This window comes from Triticum dicoccoides, chromosome 6B, assembly GCF_002162155.2.
Source record: "Triticum dicoccoides isolate Atlit2015 ecotype Zavitan chromosome 6B, WEW_v2.0, whole genome shotgun sequence".
Lineage (NCBI taxonomy): Eukaryota > Viridiplantae > Streptophyta > Magnoliopsida > Poales > Poaceae > Triticum > Triticum dicoccoides.
Window position 1 is genome coordinate 451,414,007 of NC_041391.1, and position 17,385 is coordinate 451,431,391.

General features: G+C 50.3%; 1 protein-coding gene across 1 annotated transcript in view; it reads left to right on the plus strand.

Annotated features, from left to right (window-relative positions):
• Nucleotides 1-8,207: 8,207 nt before the first annotated feature.
• Nucleotides 8,208-17,385, plus strand: part of LOC119323832 (protease 2-like) — a 37,477-nt gene continuing 28,299 nt past the window's right edge. The window contains exons 1-3 of the mRNA XM_037597540.1: nt 8,208-8,507; nt 9,012-9,292; nt 9,408-9,602. Of these exons, the coding sequence (XP_037453437.1) occupies nt 8,342-8,507; nt 9,012-9,292; nt 9,408-9,602 (642 nt within the window). The 5' untranslated portion in view covers nt 8,208-8,341. The remainder of the gene's footprint in view (nt 8,508-9,011; nt 9,293-9,407; nt 9,603-17,385) is intronic.

Below are 17,385 nucleotides of genomic sequence, written 5' to 3' on the forward strand. Positions count from 1 at the left end.
AACACCGGTATGACGGAAACTAGGGCGGCAAGAGTGGAACAAAACACCAGGCATAAGGCCGAGTCTTCCACCCTTTACCAAGTATATAGATGCATTAATTAAATAAGAGATATTGTGATATCCCAACATAATCCTGTCCATCATGGAGCAATCTTCAACTTCACCTGCAACTAACAACGCTATAAGAGGGGCTGAGCAAAGTGGTAACATAGCCAAGCAATGGTTTGCTAGGAAGGGTGAAAAGGTTAGAGACTGGCATGGCAAATTGGGAGGCTTGAAGAACAAGTGATAGGTAGCGCAGCATAGCGATAGAACGAAGCAACTAGCATAGCAATGATAGTAGTGAGATCCAGGGTGACGGTCATCTTGCCTGAAATCCCGCTAGGAAGAAGAACGAGTCCATGAAGAAGACGAGCGGGAGTAGTCGAACGAATCCTCACAATCGCAACATTACCGGAACTAAGAAGCAACACCGGAAAGAAACAAACAACATGGTAAATGCACAAGCATAAGCATGGCATGATGCACAAACAAGTATGATGCATGTCCGGTTTAAAGAGGCATGGCATGGCAAAGTGCAACAAACAACACTACAAGTTAAGTGGAGCTCAATATGCAACGAGTTGCATATTGACGAAACACCACATTCGAGTTATTTAGTTCGCTCTCGTTTAGGTACACAACAATATTAAATGTTGTTAAACATGCCAAGAGGTGAAACATAAGTAAACTAACTATCTAGGCAAGTTTAAATGAGGCCGAAACAACGAACAACAAATTCCGGAAAATCCTCATATGCATATTTCAAATTTGGTATTGTTCTGCCCTAAAACATATTTTATTGTTATTAAACAGGAAAATAAAGTGCACCATGTTAAACGAGGCATTTTCCCACCCCATTTACATATAAAGTTTATTTAAAATGGAGCTACGGTTATTTAGTTATGAAATAAATCATTTTAACATGGCATTTAGCAAATTTCAACAAACAACATTTTAAACATTTCAAACATGGATGAAAATTGAAAATTATGAAACTAGATGAAATTCTAAGCATTTTACATATTTAAATCATTTTAAACCGATGCACCATTTGTGAGTTATGATATGCATGAACATGAGGGACTTTTCTGCAAAACTGGTCACTCTGGATAAATAGACAAATTTGTTGGACTGATAAAAAACCTAGACAGGCTGAAACTAGCTGGAGCAGGCCCAACAGAAGGGAAAAAAAGGGAGGCGCTGGGGGTGGCCTCACCCAGTGGGCTTCGGCCCGGTTCGGTGAAGGCAGCAGGCTGAGGGGCGGCGCGAGCGAGCTGGGCCTTGGCTCGGGCCCGATCTGGAGGGCGCTGGAGGCTAGCGCTCCTGTTCTGACGAAGCAGAGGGATGCAGTCAATGGAAGCGGGCGCTCGAGCGCTTGTTTCCTGCTCGATGCAGAGAGCTACGGGAGGCGCCTCGAGTTGGAGGAAAGCATCGGCGCGCATAGGAGGCCCGGAAGGTGAGGTCGCCGGGGCCCTGGGCGGTGGAGGCGGCTGGAGGAAGTGGATCCGGGCGGCGATGCGAGGACGAAGCTCCTGGGCATCGGGGCTTCTTGCCCGGCGCTGAACACAGAGAGGGAGAGAGAGAAATGTGAGCGAGAGAGAAGAGAGCGGAAGGGGGAGATGGAGGGCAGGGGCGCCACAACCCGGGGCGTGATGATGCTTGCCGGCGGCGAGGGAACCGAAGGGCACCGGCGCAACACTGATCTGGGGGAGGCAGGAGCAGGGCAAGCCGGCTGCTTGGCCTTGGGACACGGATCGGCGCGGCCCAGCTGGCGCTGAAGGTGCGCACGAGCGAGGCCGCCGTCCTCCTGCATCGAAGCAGAGGAGGCAACGCTCTCTAGTCGCAGGGGAGGCAGCAACAGAGTCCAGCGTGGGGATGACAGAGGAGGCATGGTTACAATCGATGATGACGCGCGGGGGAGTCCTGGTACTCCAACGGCTTGGCTTGGCGACTGGCGCGGCGGTGGCTTGATGCGGTGGGGGTTGATGAGGATCCCGGTGCACAAGGGCGCCATGTGAGAGGGCTCGTGGGCGGCTGGTGGAGTGGATGGATGATCGAGGAAGGCTTGGGAGGAGCTAGCTGGTTGGGTGGAATTTTTGGACCGGGGGAGATCCCGAGGAAGGAGAGAATGGAGAGGGGTGGCGGCGGCTAGGAGGATCCCTAGAAATTAGGGATTCAGTCTCGGGATAGGCTAATATATATATGCGAGTGAGTTAGATTAAGGGCGATCTAGTCCCGCCGATCGAAATCGGACGGCTGAAAAAATATAGGTTAGGAAGTCCAATTAAGAAAACGGAGATGTTTTATAGATGTTAGGAGATGATCTGAATGCAACGGTGATGACTGAGCGGTTCGGGTTCGGGGCAGTTTTCGAACGCACGCAAGAGGGGGTCGGTGGTTGTGCAGAGAGGTTGCGTAGGCAGACAAATAAGAGGGGAACAAAACTCGGTTGGACTGGAACGACCAACGAAGGCAAAGCGGTCCGAGGAGGTCAACGAGGACAAGGGGCCTGACAAAATGACAACGGAGGCAAAGAGAGAAAGGGCAACTGTGAACGGTTACGAGTTTTCTTAAAACATGCAGATGCAAAGCGCATGATGCTATGATATGAAATGCAAGACATGAAAAAAATGCAAAACAAAAGACAAAAACCCAACCACGAAGGAAATATCATATCGCATCTCCGGAAAAGGCAAGAGTCTGAGTTACGAATATGAAAAGTTGTATCCGGGGCGTTACATGGACGCTCGTTGGACATCGGCCGGCGGCGGCTCCGCTTGCCGCTGCTCACCGCCGTCGCTGCAGCAGGCGCTAGGTTACGTTGGGGAACGACCGAGTGGGGACTAGGGAATGGATTCGGGTCGAGGTCGAACGAATCAGCGAAACGAGGTGCCGAGGTGGTCAGCCGTGTTGGACTCGCTGTGTAGGCTGCAGTACTGGTGGGTTGTAGGCTTGTGGGCCGCTGAATAAGACATATATTGATTTTTTGGACCAAATCTTGGGTATTCACATGAATACAGGTGAATACCCCTGGCGCCGCCGATGGCCGGTGCAATAGTTTATATAGCAATCGTGGGCGGTAGAGGGACAGACGAGTGGCGCTGGAGTAGCCGTCTTGGCAACCACGTATCAATAATGTGGGCGGCAGACGGACAACACTTGTGTCGTTTGAACGCGGAGCAGTCACCTGCACTGGGAACCGACGCAGGCGGCATAGATCGTTTCGGGCGGAAAGCACACGCGAACAAGGGAGGGGGTATGGGTGGGATAGTGCGGTCAGACTCATTCTTGGCAGTCGCCCGGTCCTGCAGCCGGACTTGCTGGCTCGCCAGCGAGCTCGCCGATCTCAATGACGGCCACCAGACGATGGACGTGGCTTTCGATCAGGAGCCGACGCCACCTCCCAATCCGGTTCATGCCGTGTCCACCATAGAGCAGGTGCGGCCGCACTTTGACGTGCTAATGGCGGAAGAGCTACCAGTGTCGCCGGAATCGGCATTCCGACAAGCGCAGGCGGACATGTGCTACAACCTCCCTCTAGTCAATGAGCACCGGCTCGTGAAGGAATGATTCGCCGGCGAACAAGCGAACAACAATGTCGTGGACATGTGTCCCTATGATCATGGCTTCCTGAATGAGTAGCAGTCGCCGTATCAGACCATATGTAGGTCCCACGAGGCCCTCTTTATCGTCCTTCGAGTTGTTGCACTCGTCATGGCGTCGTCGTCTCACGTTGTCAACATGGTCAATGAACATGAGGAATCAGGAGACGACTTTACGTGGAGAGGTTGATAGTACGAACCCACCAGGGCCATAGCCATACGTATGTAGTGCCTCCTTATTACAACTATAAAAAAATTGCTTCTTCCTAGTTTCCTGACATCACGATCCACACCATTGTCAACCTATATAGTCAATAAAGAAGAGAATTGCACAAGGAGCGGCAGACAGCTGGGACCTAATACGTCCATTTTGCATCATGTTTTCGTACTATTATTTATGTTGTTTTATTGTATAATAATGCTTTTTGGAGTAATTCTAATGCCTTTTCCCTCATAATATGCAAGGTATGCACCAAGGGGGAGAATTCCGGCAGCTGGGAATATGGACCTGAAAAAGCTACGTCAAGCTACCTATTCTGCACAACTCCAAATGAGCTGAAACTTCCTGAGGAATTTTTATGGAATATTTAATAAATATTGGAGCAAATAAGTACCAGAGGGGGCCCACCAGGTGGGCACAACCCACCTGCACACGCCAGGAGGCCCAATCGCGCCCTGGTGGGTGCTGCCTCCTCGGCCCACCTCCGGTGCCCATCTTCTGGTATATAAGTCATTTTGACCTAGAAAAAAATCAGGGGAGGGGGACATTCGGGACGAAGCGCCGCCGCCTCGAGGCGAAACTTTGGCAGGAGCACTTTTGCCCTCCAGTGGAGCGATTCCGCCGGGGGAACTTCCCTCCTGGAGGGGGAAATCATCGTCATCATCATCACTAACAACTCTCCCATCTTGGGAAGGGCTATCTTCATCAACATCTTCATAGCACCAACTCCTCTCAAACCCTAGTTCATCTCTTATGTTCAATCTTTGTATCAAAACTATAGGTTGGTGCATGTGGGTGACTAGTAGTGTTGATTACATCTTGTAGATGATTACTATATGGTTTATTTGGTGGAAGATTATATGTTCAGATCCATTATGCTATTTAATACCCCTCTAATATTGAGCGTGCTTATCATTTGTGAGTAATTACTTCGGTTCTTGAGGTCACGGGAGAAACCATGTTGCAAGTAATCATGTGAACTTGATATATGTTTGATATTTTGATGATATGTATGTTGTCATTCTCTTAGTGGTGTCATGTGAACATCGACTACATGACACTTCACCATATTTGGGCCGAAGGGAATGCATTGTGGAGTAGTTATTAGATGGTGGGTTGCGGGAGTGACAGAAGCTTAAACCTCAGTTTATGCACTATTTCGTAAGGGACCGATTGGATCCAAAAGTTTAATGCTATGGTTAGAATTTATTCTTCTTAATATTTTTCTCGTAGTTGCGGATGCTTGCGAGAGGGTTAATCATAAGTAGGAGGTTTGTTCAAGTAAGAACAACACCTAAGCACCGGTCCACCCACATATCAAATTATCAAAGTACCGAACACAAATTAAGCCAACATGATGAAAGTGACTAGATGAAATTCCCGTGTACCCTCAAGAACACTTTGCTTATCATAAGAAACCGTTTTGGCCTATCCTTTGCGTCAAAAGTATTGGGCTACCTTGCTGCACTTTTGTTACTACTTTCGTTACTTGCTCGTTACAAATTATCTTGCTATCAAACTACTCCGCTACTTACAATTTTAGCACTTGCAGACAATACCTTGCTGAAAAACACTTGTCATTTCCTTCTGCTTCTCGTTGGGTTCGACACTCTTACTTATCAAAAAGGCTATAATTTACCCCATATACTTGTGGGTCATCAAGGCTATTTTCTGGCGCCGTTGCCGGGGAGTGAAGCACTCTTGGTAAGTGGAAATTGGTAAGGAAACATTATTACTATGTGCTGAAATTTATTGTCACTTGCTACTATTTAAAACAATCCTTTTAGGGGTTTATTCGGGGTATCTTCACCTTGATCGGAACCACAATTAGTTTCCCCTCAACCTACTGCACCTACTAAAAATATTGAATATGTAATAACTTCGGGTATGTTAGAGCAACTGCTAGCTAATCCTTATGCAGGAGATGGAACCTAACATCCTGATATGCACTTGATATATGTGGATGAAATTTGCGGATTGTTTAAGCTTGCAGGTTAGCCCGGAGATGAATCTAAGAAGAGGTTTTCCCTTTATCTTTTAAGGGAAAATCATTGACGTGGTATAGGTTATGCGATGATATTGGATCTTGAAACTGGAACTGTTTGAAATTGGAATTCCATCAAAAAAGTTATCCTATGCATCTAGTTCATCGTGATCGGAATTATATATATAATTTTTGGCCTCGTGAAGGAGAAAGTATCACTCTAGCTTGGGGGAGGCTTAAGTCTATATTCATGCCCCAATCATGAGCTCTCAAGAGAAATTATTATTCAGAATTTTTATGCTCGGCTTTCTCGTAATGATCAATCCATGCTCGATACTTCTTGTACTGGTTCCTTTATGAAGAAAACTATTGAATTCCAATGGGATCTCTTAGAAAGAATTAAACACAAATCTGATGATAGGGAACTCGACGAAGGTAAAGAGTTAGGTATTGAACCTAAGTTTGATTGTGTTAAATCTTTTATGAATACCGATGCTTTTCAAAAGTTTAGCACTAAATATGGACTTGACTTTGTGATAGTAGCTTCCTTCTGTGAATCTTTTGCTACTCATGTTGATCTCCCTAAGGAGAAATGGTTTAAATATCACCCACCTATTAAAGAAGAAGTTAAAGAACAAGTAAAAGCTAAATAAGAAACTATCGTTTACAATGTTGATCCAGTTGTTCCCACTGCTTATATTAAAAACCCCTCTTTTCCTGTCTAGAGTTGTGTTGTGATATCTTACCGTGAATCCCTGATCTTGATCATACACACTTGTGTGTATGATTGAATCGGGGGCGTCACAACTGACATGGAGTCCTCAACCCGGCCCAACTGACGGGGAGATGACGTGGTGAGTGACCCCCAATCTTGTACACCATCAGACGAGGGCACTTATAGGTTGGACCTGTGACCTTTACACACTTTTTACATGTCTCAGAAGCTTCAAATGATCAGCTTGGAATCTCCTACCAGAACCAAAAGTGCAACTTTTAAATAGCTCGGATGGTTCGACCAAAAATTGTTTGAAGGTTCTGAATGCCTTTGGCTCACCTACGCACACCACTGGTCTCGTTCGAAAAACCCGACAAAAAATTGTTCGGAAGGTCCAAGCAATGTACAGAGGAGTGCAAGTGCTCCAAGGCTCCTAATGGAAAATCCTAGAGGCTTCGAACGAATTAGGGTTTGCGACAACTATCTCCGGAGTCATTACAAGTTTTGAAGGAATGTTGTTCGGTGGCTCCGAGGAGTGAAAAATCAAAGAGATAGTGAAAATATGAGAGTCCTTTGAGGGTTTGAAGATTGATCTTTAAGCATTCTTGAGAAAGGAGCTCAGTTAGCAAGCTCGGCCCCCTTTTGATAGTATCGACATAGCTATGAACTCAGTGTGATCTTGGATTACCAAAATATCAAAACAAGTCTTGAGCCTTGCCAACACTTGTCTCTGAAGTAGGGATCGCCCACCGCTTCCCTTATTGTATCATTTGGAACAAATCTCAAATAGATTTGACAATTCATTAGTCTCTTAAGATATGTTGACAGTAATCATCAAAATCCACCAAGAGGATGAAGATGCACATTTAGTTAGGTTTTGCGCCAAAGGCGATAGCGTCATGCCATTATCGAGGATTTCGTGGGCGCTTGCGAGGCGCTTCTGGTGGCCACCGACCGCATCCCTAGCCCAATGTCCATGAAGGACATTGCCTATCACAGCAGGATCTGGCGAAAGCTCACTTAGTAAGATGGAGTGACGATTGGATTTGGTGAAGTCAAGGATGATATCTTCATGCTCTTTCTGTCGTTGTGGTGGAGGAAGAGGAGTCGATTACATGTTGTCTCTGGCTTCTTCAGATCGTATGTCGAACCGAAGATGGGTCTCTAGCCGTGGATCGGTGATATATTTCAGTGGAGCTACTACGCCCTCTAACGCGGTTTATTGTCGGCTTTGAGTGCTCCATCGCCGACCGTTTTGGCTGAAAGGTGACCTTTGGAGCTCTCGCCTTCTTTTATTCCACACGACCAAGGTGTCAAAAGGAAGACGGTTCAACAACAACATAGTGTAAGTTTCTTCTTTTTCCGGTAAGCGCTGACATGTCTTTATGTCAAGTAGCAGCGTCTCCGATAATGGAGATTTGGTTATTTGTTGAAGCCACAAAGAAGATGCAGTGGATCACACTCCACAGCTCGAATCCATGTTTTTTTTAGTCTATGTGCTGAGTTTTCTTTATAGGGATCTTTGGATCAGCTGCACTGAATTGCAAAATGAATCTACCTTCTGTTTTTGCAAAATTAATCTATCTTTCTGTTTTTGTTTTAAAAAGAGAGCGCCGTTTCTTCTATGGTCCACGGGCAAAACAGTCGAACACGGACCGACAGACCAGAGCTGCTTCACACTGATCCAACCCCACCGGGCCTCTCCCGCCGCCGCGCTCTCTTCTCGCCGGCAGCCCCTACGCCAACTCGCCCTCGAATCGCGCGCCTCGGAATCTGCAATGGCCTCCACGCCGCCGGTGGCAAGGAAGGTGCCGCACGAGCTGGCGGAGCACGGCGACGTCCGCCTCGACAGCTACTACTGGCTCCGCGACGACTCCCGCTCCGATCCCGCCGTCCTCGCCCACCTCCGCGCCGAGAACGACTACACGGCCTCCCTCATGTCCGGTGAGAGCCTATGTGCCATTGGGGAGCTTCTGCTCGGTACCATCCAATTGGAGAATCTTCCCGCTGAGGTCGATTTGAGCGAATCGCTTTTAGTGTGTCTGCACCAACAAATTAATGAATTAGGCTCCACCATATTTTCTAGTAATTTGTCATGATATTTGTGGTATACATTCGATTTGGTGCCTAGTAGATCGACCTGCCTTATGTTGTTCTATCGGCGGAATTTAAATCTTGGATTGTCATCCTGATCCTGTGCAACTTGATTGCTAGTGGAATTGGATTGTTTGTGCCGTGGCGCTGGTTGCCATGTTATAGGGGTACGATGCAGTCATATAATTTGATCGCTAGTGGTAGTGGAGACTGATGACAAATGCATTCTGAACTGAAGGGGGAGTTTAATGCTGTACTTGAGACCAGACCTTTTTTTTCCTAAATATGTATTGACATCTTATAAGTTATCTACTCTTTTACTCTTCTTTTATATCTTATTTTCCCTTCTTCTAGATGTCAAACACATCGAGGATGAAATATTTGCTGAAATTCGAGGAAGAATCAAGGAAGATGATACAGATGTGCCTCTTCGCAGAGGGCAGTATTACTACTATGAAAGAACATTGACTGGCAAGGAGTATGTACAACACTGCAGGCGTCTTGTACCAACAGATGGCCATATTACAGTCTTCGATGCGATGCCCGTAGGACTTGATGCCCCTGATGAGCATATTGTCTTGGATGAGAATGTAAAGGCTGAGGGCCATGACTATTACAGCATCGGGGCTTTCAAGGTATAATTTTGGTTTCCCTTGTTCATGCATTTGTATGAATGTGTGCTCCTTGCCTCCTTGTGCACGTGTCTCTTCAATGTTCTCATATTTAGGTGAATCTGAATATTCGTTTCAGGTCAGTCCCAGCGGTAAGCTAGTTGTTTATGGAGAAGATACTAACGGTGACGAAGCCTACATGCTTTATGTCATTGATGCAGAGAGTGGAGAATATGTTGGACAACCACTTAAAAGAGTTACTTCTGACATTGAGTGGGCTGGTGATGATTACCTTGTTTACATTACAATGGACAGCCTTCATCGACCAGATAAAGTATGTGAACTCTTCTTCTTACTTCTACATGAAATGTGTCCTGGTTCGTGCTCACGAGATTTATAGACGCATGAGGGAAAAGTAAATATTGATGTTTCATCATGTAAGTAGCTCAAATTCATGGAAAAATGAGCGGGATTTCTCTCTGTCATCGTTGTTCTCAAGCTATTATGGCACTATGCACTGTGGTCTTCCCTGCATGCCCAAGTTTTTGCTCTTATTTTCTTGGGAACGAAAATGTTACTTCTTAATTTGTAGTTTAACAGAATGGTGGCGGCATGTTCAGATTAATCACTCATTCTTGACTCCTAAGGTGATAGCTGATTGAAAATTACTATATCAAGTTGTAAACTTGTATTCCTTTTTTATTCAAGAATGTGCAAGAGCTTTGCATGCCATTTCGTTAAGATTGAAAGGCAGTCAATTAGAAGAGGTTTTACAACACATTGAGCAGCCAAACACTAGCCACTCCAGCTGAGAGCAACTACACTGATTACTCACGGTAGCCAGCCGGTAGCTGCACCTTCTTCTACATAAAGAAGTCCTCCCTAACTCGTGGGGTCACTCTAATTCCCAGCATCCACGTGTCGGCCTCTCGTGTCACACAGAAGTGCACCCTGTGGGACCCCTACCAGGGATACCCCCTAAATAGTTGCTCCCTAAAAATGTTATATAATGGGTTATCTCTTAGTGTTATCTTTAGTATTTAGGGTTTAATGCCACGAGATCCTAAAATTATGGAGGATTAAAATTAAAATTAGAAAAACAAGTGAATACGATAAGACATCTCGTACAATGGAGAAAAATGTCTTATCTTTCTTCGTAAGAGATCATCTCTTAGCTAAGAGAAGGCAAGCCTCTCTTTTTTGTTTCTCTCTCTTTCGTCTCACCAATTATCTTACGTGGCATCGCTAAGACCATTGCATACGTTATAAGCTTGTGTTGCTCTGTGGTTGGGCCTGAACATGCTAGAACGCTGGTAAAGTGGGCCCATGGTGCAATGAGTGTTGGGTTGGTGAGCCTGGGGTTGGGTAACACCGGTCCCTCCGAGATCACTAATTAGAGGGTACCCCTTGCAAAGGTCACTCCCCCACCTCTCGTGGTGAGAAGTGGCGCACTGCATGTGCGCACTTGTCGCAACCTAGGAGTTTTGTGCCTTTTTCCATAGATTCGTTTCTTCAAACGTTTTATCTCTTGAACCGTGCATTCAAATCACGAACCGTTTCACCGTTGCATTTCTTGAGTTGAGATCTTCAGAATTAGATTCCATGTTAATAGGTTTGGATGGTTTTTTCCCGTAAGAAACAACAGTTGTAAAAAAACAAAAGCAAAAAAATAAAAAAATCGGAAACAAACAAAACGCAAACCCGGAAGCACATCTCTTCTTTTTCACTTTTCGAACATGAAGTACAACTGTACTTTTCACTTCCCGGGACGCACATCTGTGTTTCACACCGAAGCACAACTGTGCTTTTCACTTCTCAGTAGCACAACTGTCCTTTTTCAGACGGTGTGCTTCACGTGAGGAAAACAACAATTTTTTTCTAAGAAAACTTAGGAAAAACCAAGCAAAAATCCAAAAACCCGAAAAAGAGAAACATGTCCTGGAAAAAAACCAATGCGCCCAGCGCTCGACACGTGGTGCCCTACTGCCCTGGGGCGCTCCCGCGGTGCCCACTGGGTCTCAAAGAATTGCCCTTTTATAGCAAACTAGGATTTGTCGGGCTGCAAAAACACCACCGCTTCATCCACAAGAAGGTATAGTTGATGCCCTGGAGTGGAGAATTACCAATAAGAACTGCCACGGAAAAAAAGTCAAATGAAGTTTTTCAGTACGAATTCTGGAGCACACTTGTGGTTGAAGAATTCCACAGCCCGTTACCCGGGAATGAAGTTTTTCTGGATTGATCTTTCTCGGATGAACGCACTCTGATACGCGGCGATGAGAGTGTCAAGTGTTAGAGATATATTTGGGTTACTTGTATTTGGTAGTCTAGGATTTGTAATCCTTCTCCTACCTTATCTCCAGAAGAGGCTTCTTGCCCTCCAGTCTTGTACTCAATATATACTCGCCCTCGAGGCTCAATAATACATCCATCATATTACGCCAATCCCTCTCTCCCTTCTAACATGGTATCAGCCTAACTGATCCAACCCTAGCCGTCGCCCACCGCTTCCGCCCTGCGCGCCGCCCCCGGGGCGATCGGCCTCCATGACTGTTGCCGGGGGCCGCGCCACCCGTACCTAGGGTTCGTCCGCCGGTCGTGTTGACCGGCTGCCCTAGAGAGTCTTTTTCCCCGATCCCTTGATCCGGATTTTTTTCCCGCTCTCGCCGTTCGATTTGATCGGTGTTTTCTTTTTGGTTTTCCGATCTATGCTTAATCGGTTTGCGTCGCCCGTCGCCGCCGTCGACACTGCGCCTCTACTCCAACTTTGGCATCGACTCCACCGGCGTCTTCTCCGACTCGGCGTCCTTATGTGGCACACGGCGACCCGAACGGCCGCCATCCACGCCTCCGTTCGCACGTCACTGCGCCAACCGTCGTCACCTCGATCGGATCAGGACTTCTTCATCAACCCCTCGTCCATCTACCTCGGCTGCATCATGCTTCTTCCTACAAGACGGCGCGTCTTGGTGCAACTCGTGGCCGCCTCATGCCGTGTAACCGCAGGTCACCGCGCGTCCAGCGCAAGCGTTTGGATGCAACGACCACGGCCGCTCGTGAGTGCTACGCTGGCCCAACATGCGTGTTTCACTTGGACGTCAAGGCATACATGCGTCTAGTTGGCCTGGTCAAACCTGATGCTTGGGCTTCTGGCCGCTTCGCACAACATGTGCCCGTGGCCGGTCGTCGTGTGCTGCTAAGTCCGACAATGCACACCGAGGAGCGGACGCTTTGACTTCGCAGACGTTTGGACTGATCACCTGAGCGCATGCGATCTGTCTCATCTACGTCGTGCGACCGATCTGGCCCGTCAGTTGTGCGCGCCTCCGCAGGTCCCGTGAAGATCATCCCGGAGGACAGCGCGCCCCTCCACCGATCGAGCATCAGGCTGCCGTTGCGTTGCCTCGTCGGGCCACAGCGCCACCGCCCCGTGGTTCTCCCCACGGTTGCATCGACCCGTCTGCTGCCGCTGCATCGCCCTTTGGGCCGTAGTGCCGCGGCCCGCGGTCTACCGCCATCCCGAGGATGTCCGTTCCAGGCCGTCTTCGTGGCTGCACCGGCCCTCGTGCTGCCACTGCGTCGCCCCATCGGGCCGTAGCAAGCGTGGCACGCGGTCTTTGCTGTCGCCCGAGGCCGTCCCCGCGGCTGCACCGACCCGCACTCCGCCGCTGCACTGTCCTTCGGGCTGTAGCGCCGCGGCCCGTGGTCCCGCCGTCGCCCTGACCTGTCGCCGCCGCTGCGTCGCCCCTTCGGGCCGTAGCACCGCGGCCCGTGGTCCACTCCGCCGTCACCGCGCGTCAACCTCCCGTGGTATGCGCCGCGCCATCTCCCTCGGTGCGGGAACGCCACCGTCTGTGCTGGTCTTCGTCACCTTGTTGGGTTCCTCGCCTACTTCGAGCATCGCCGCCACGCTACTAACCTAGCCGCCGCCGCTCTTCTTCGGCCGCCGCCGCCGCTACCTCCGTAGCCGCCGCCGCCGCCCGTCCACCTCCTTCGTCTTCGTCCAGCACCAGCCCGTCGCCAGCGTCGCCGTCATCTACCCCGACCACTTCGTCTACTCCGACAACCGTGGGCGACATCAGCCCCGCACCTTTTGGCGCCGCAACCGTCGTCTAGTCCTTCTCTGCTGACCTCTCCGACTTCTTCGAGATGGCGTACAGCTCGTGCAGGTCCCAGTCTACGCATGCCCGGTGCTGGCAACACCGATATGTGCCTTCGTCCACGACGTGTCCCCGGGCCTGGCAAGCCTGGTGCGGCGCTTTGTCAACTTCGTCTTCGTCCGTCTACGCATGCCCGATGCTGGCAACACCGATGCGTGCCTTCGTCAACATGTCCCCGGGCTTGGCACACCCGGCGCGACGCCTCGTCAACACCGTCTTCTTCCCGGCGCACCACTACGTCGACACTACTGCGCCCATGACTAACTCGGCGCCTCCTTGCGCCCGCGGCTCCATGGCGACTTCCTCGACACCGGCCACCCCGACTCGACATCGACCATGGCATTCTTCGCACGGCTACCTCGACCACGGCTACACCACCCTACGCTCTCGGCTACCTCGACATCGGCACAAAGGGCTATCATCCGCTTGAGCAACTCGTCGGCTTCCTCTACAGTCAATGCGCCCGTGACGCGACACCATCCACGACGCTCCTGCTACGACTGCGGGGGGATGTCAACCCGTCGGCTGCTATTCTCTCCGGTCTGACTGCCCGCGACGCTCCTGTTGTCTGCGATGCTGCCGCTACGACTGCGGGGGGATGTTAGAGATATATTTGGGTTACTTGTATTTGGTAGTCTAGGATAATCCTTCTCCTACCTTATCTCCAGGAGAGGCTTCTTCCCCTCCAAGTCTTGTACTCAATATATACTTGCCCTCGAGGCTCAATAATACATCCATCATATTACGCCAATCCCTCTCTCCCTTCTAACATCAAGTTAGGATGTGAGCAAGTCACGGCCCCTAAGTCTTCAAGAAGATCTTTCCAAATCCATGAGCCAGACTAATGGGTGAAATCTGCTGATGTTTGTTGCGCCATCCTTTTACCGAAAAAGGCTTTCGCCCCGCTTTATAAATAAAGCAAACCGCCAGAGAGCACACATACAAGGACTCGTTCAAACACACACACCCAAGTCTCACAGAGAAGTACAAAGGTTCTACTGAGGGCACAGCTCAACAAGCCCAACAAAACGAAAAGAAAAGCGCCGGAGAACACGACAAGCGCCTAGTCAGGTTCCGGCGGAGGCGGCGGGGGCGGCGGCGACAGACGGACGGCCATTGAGCGGAGGTTGGCGATGAATGCGGAGATGGCGTCACGGTCCTGAGGGCGGCTAAGCGGCCGCCAAAACTGCAAGAAACCAGACAATTTGAAGATAGCGTCAGTAGCCCGTCGCAGAGGAGTGCGCTGAATCACAAGCTTATTGCGGATCGTCCAGAGTGTCCAAGCGATGACCCCAATCTCAAGCCACCTAATGTGGCGAGCAGCCAAGGGGGAGTTCTGGAGTTCGGCACACAGGTCGGGGAAGTTGGTGTGGCACCAATTTCCACCCACCACTTCGCGGAAGCAGCTCCACATGAATTGAGCGGACACGCAGGAGAAGAAGATGTGATTCGAGTCTTCGGGGACACCGCAAAGCGGGCAAAGGCCAGTGCCCGGGCCATTGCGCTTGCGAACCTCGACCCCAGACGGGATCCGACCGCGAATCCTTTGCCACATGAAGATCCGGAGTTTCAGAGGCAGGCGGATGGACCACACCGTCGTAAGGGAGGGAGGGGCGGAGGAGGGGGCGATGGCCTGGTAGAGAGACTTGGTGGAGAATTGGCCCGATGGCTCGAGCCGCCATCTCACCTGATCTGGGCCACCGTCCACCACAGGCTTGTGGAGGGCAACGCAATCCAGTAACTCACGCCACGCAGCGGACTCCGGGGGGCCAAAAGGCCTCCGGAAAGCAAGGCGCCCTAAGTCAATAAGGGTCCTCTCAATTGAGATCAAGGGGACGACAACGATGGAGAAGAGGTCGGGGAAGCGCGCAGCGAAGGGGGTGTCTCCAGCCCACCAGTCAAACCAGAACAAAGTCGTCGCTCCGGACCCCACCGAGATGGAGGTCCCGATGCGAAGGACAGGGAGAAGTTGGACGACCGACTGCCAGAACTGGGAGCCGCCAGATCTTTGACAGAAGGCCAGGGGCTGTCCACACAGGTACTTGTTCCGGATGATGTCGAGCCAGAGACCACCATGACCTTGCGAGATGCGCCAGAGCCATCGGGATAGGAGGGCTATATTCATGCGCTTAGAGCACATGATGCCGAGGCCTCCTTGTTCCCTGGGCTTGCAAATGTCAGGCGAGCTGACCATATGGTATTTCTGCTTATTGTTGTCGCCTGCCCAATAGAAACAAGACTGGACTTTGGCGATCTCATGGTGCAGAGTTTCGTGAAGGCTGTAGAAGCTCATGAGGAACAAGAGGAGGCTGGAGAGGGATGAGTTAATGAGAATTGTCCGAGCCGCCTTTGACAACCATCTACCTTGCCATGGCTCGATGCGCGTTTGAAGCTTGGCCACGGTCGGGCGCAAGTCCGCGGCGGTGAGCCGGGAGTCACTAATGGGCGTTCCCAAGTAGGTCGTGGGGAAGGAGCCCAGGCGAGTTAAGCCGGTTGGCAATAGCAAGGGACTCAGCCGGAGAGTAGCCCATCACCATCACATCACTCTTGTCGAAGTTTATCTTAGGGCAGACATTTGTTGGAAGCAGAGAAGGAACTTAAGATTAGAGATGTCCGTCTCCGAGCCCTTCGACCATGATGATGGTGTCGTCGGCATACTGGAGGAGGGAGATCCCGAAGCCACCGGCCAGGTGGGGGGTGATCCCACGAATATGTTCCAGCAGCCTTAGCCTTATCTAGGATGGCGGCAAGCGCGTCCCCACCATATTGAACATGAAAGGGGAGAAGGGATCGCCTTGTCTAACCCCACAAAGGGTGGGGAAGTAAGGGCCGATCTCTCCATTGATGTTCACGGCAGTGCGACCGCAAGAGACCATCTGCATCACTCTGGTGATCCAACTGTCGTCAAAGCCTTTCCGGAGCAAAACTTCCCGAAGGAAGGGCCAACTAACAGTGTCATAGGCCTTACGGAAATCGATCTTCAGGAAAACCGCCTTGAGGTGTTTAGATCGAACCTCATGGAGGACTTCATGAAGAACAAGCACCCCATCCAAGATATACCGCCCTTGAATGAAGGTGGACTGGTTGGGGTGGGTAACGTGGTCCGCAAGAAGGGTCACCCTATTGGCGTACCCTTTTGCTAGAATCCGGAAAATCACGTTGATGACCGTGATTGGACGAAACTAGCGGATGTCGGAGGCGCCTGGCACCTTCGGGATGAGCGAGATGATCCCATAGTTGAGGTGACCGAGGTCGATGGATCCAACATAGAACTCGTCGAAGATGGCCATGACCTCCGGTTTAATCAAGTTCCAGAAGGTCTGGAAGAATTTCACCTGAAGGCCGTCAGGACCCGGAGCCGAGGTGGGGTTCATGCCTCGAATGGCAGCCCAAACCTCGCCCTCGGAGAAGGGGGTCGTAAGGGCCGCATTCTCCGCGTCAATGACCTGCTGGGGGCCAGTGCAGCAATCAGGGGCCAGGGAGAGGCCGCTCCTAGGAGGGGCAGAGAACAAGGACCTATAGAATCCGTTGACATGGGCCCGAATTTCACGGGGGTCCTGCAGGAGGGACGCACCATCCCAGAGAAGGGGGATGGTGTTGCGTCTACGGCGGCCATTCGTGATGGCCTGAAAGTAGGCCGTGCTCGCGTCGCCCTTCAAAACCCATTTCTGGGCACCGCGGAGACGCCAATAGGCCTCCTCATCAGTGTAGATGACGGAGAGCTGGTCTTCTAAGTCGTAGCAAGAGAGCCACTCGTCAGGAGAGAGGCCGATTGCGTCAGAACGCAGGTCTAGGGCCTGGATGGCGGTCAACAAGGCCTTCTTACGATCGCGGAGGTCCCACCCCAAGTTGGCACCCCATTCCTTCATGAACTGCCGGCCATGCTTGGCACAGAAATGGCACGAGTCAATGGCCGAGGAAGGGCGGGGATGGGGTGCGCGCGGGCCTCCACCCAGC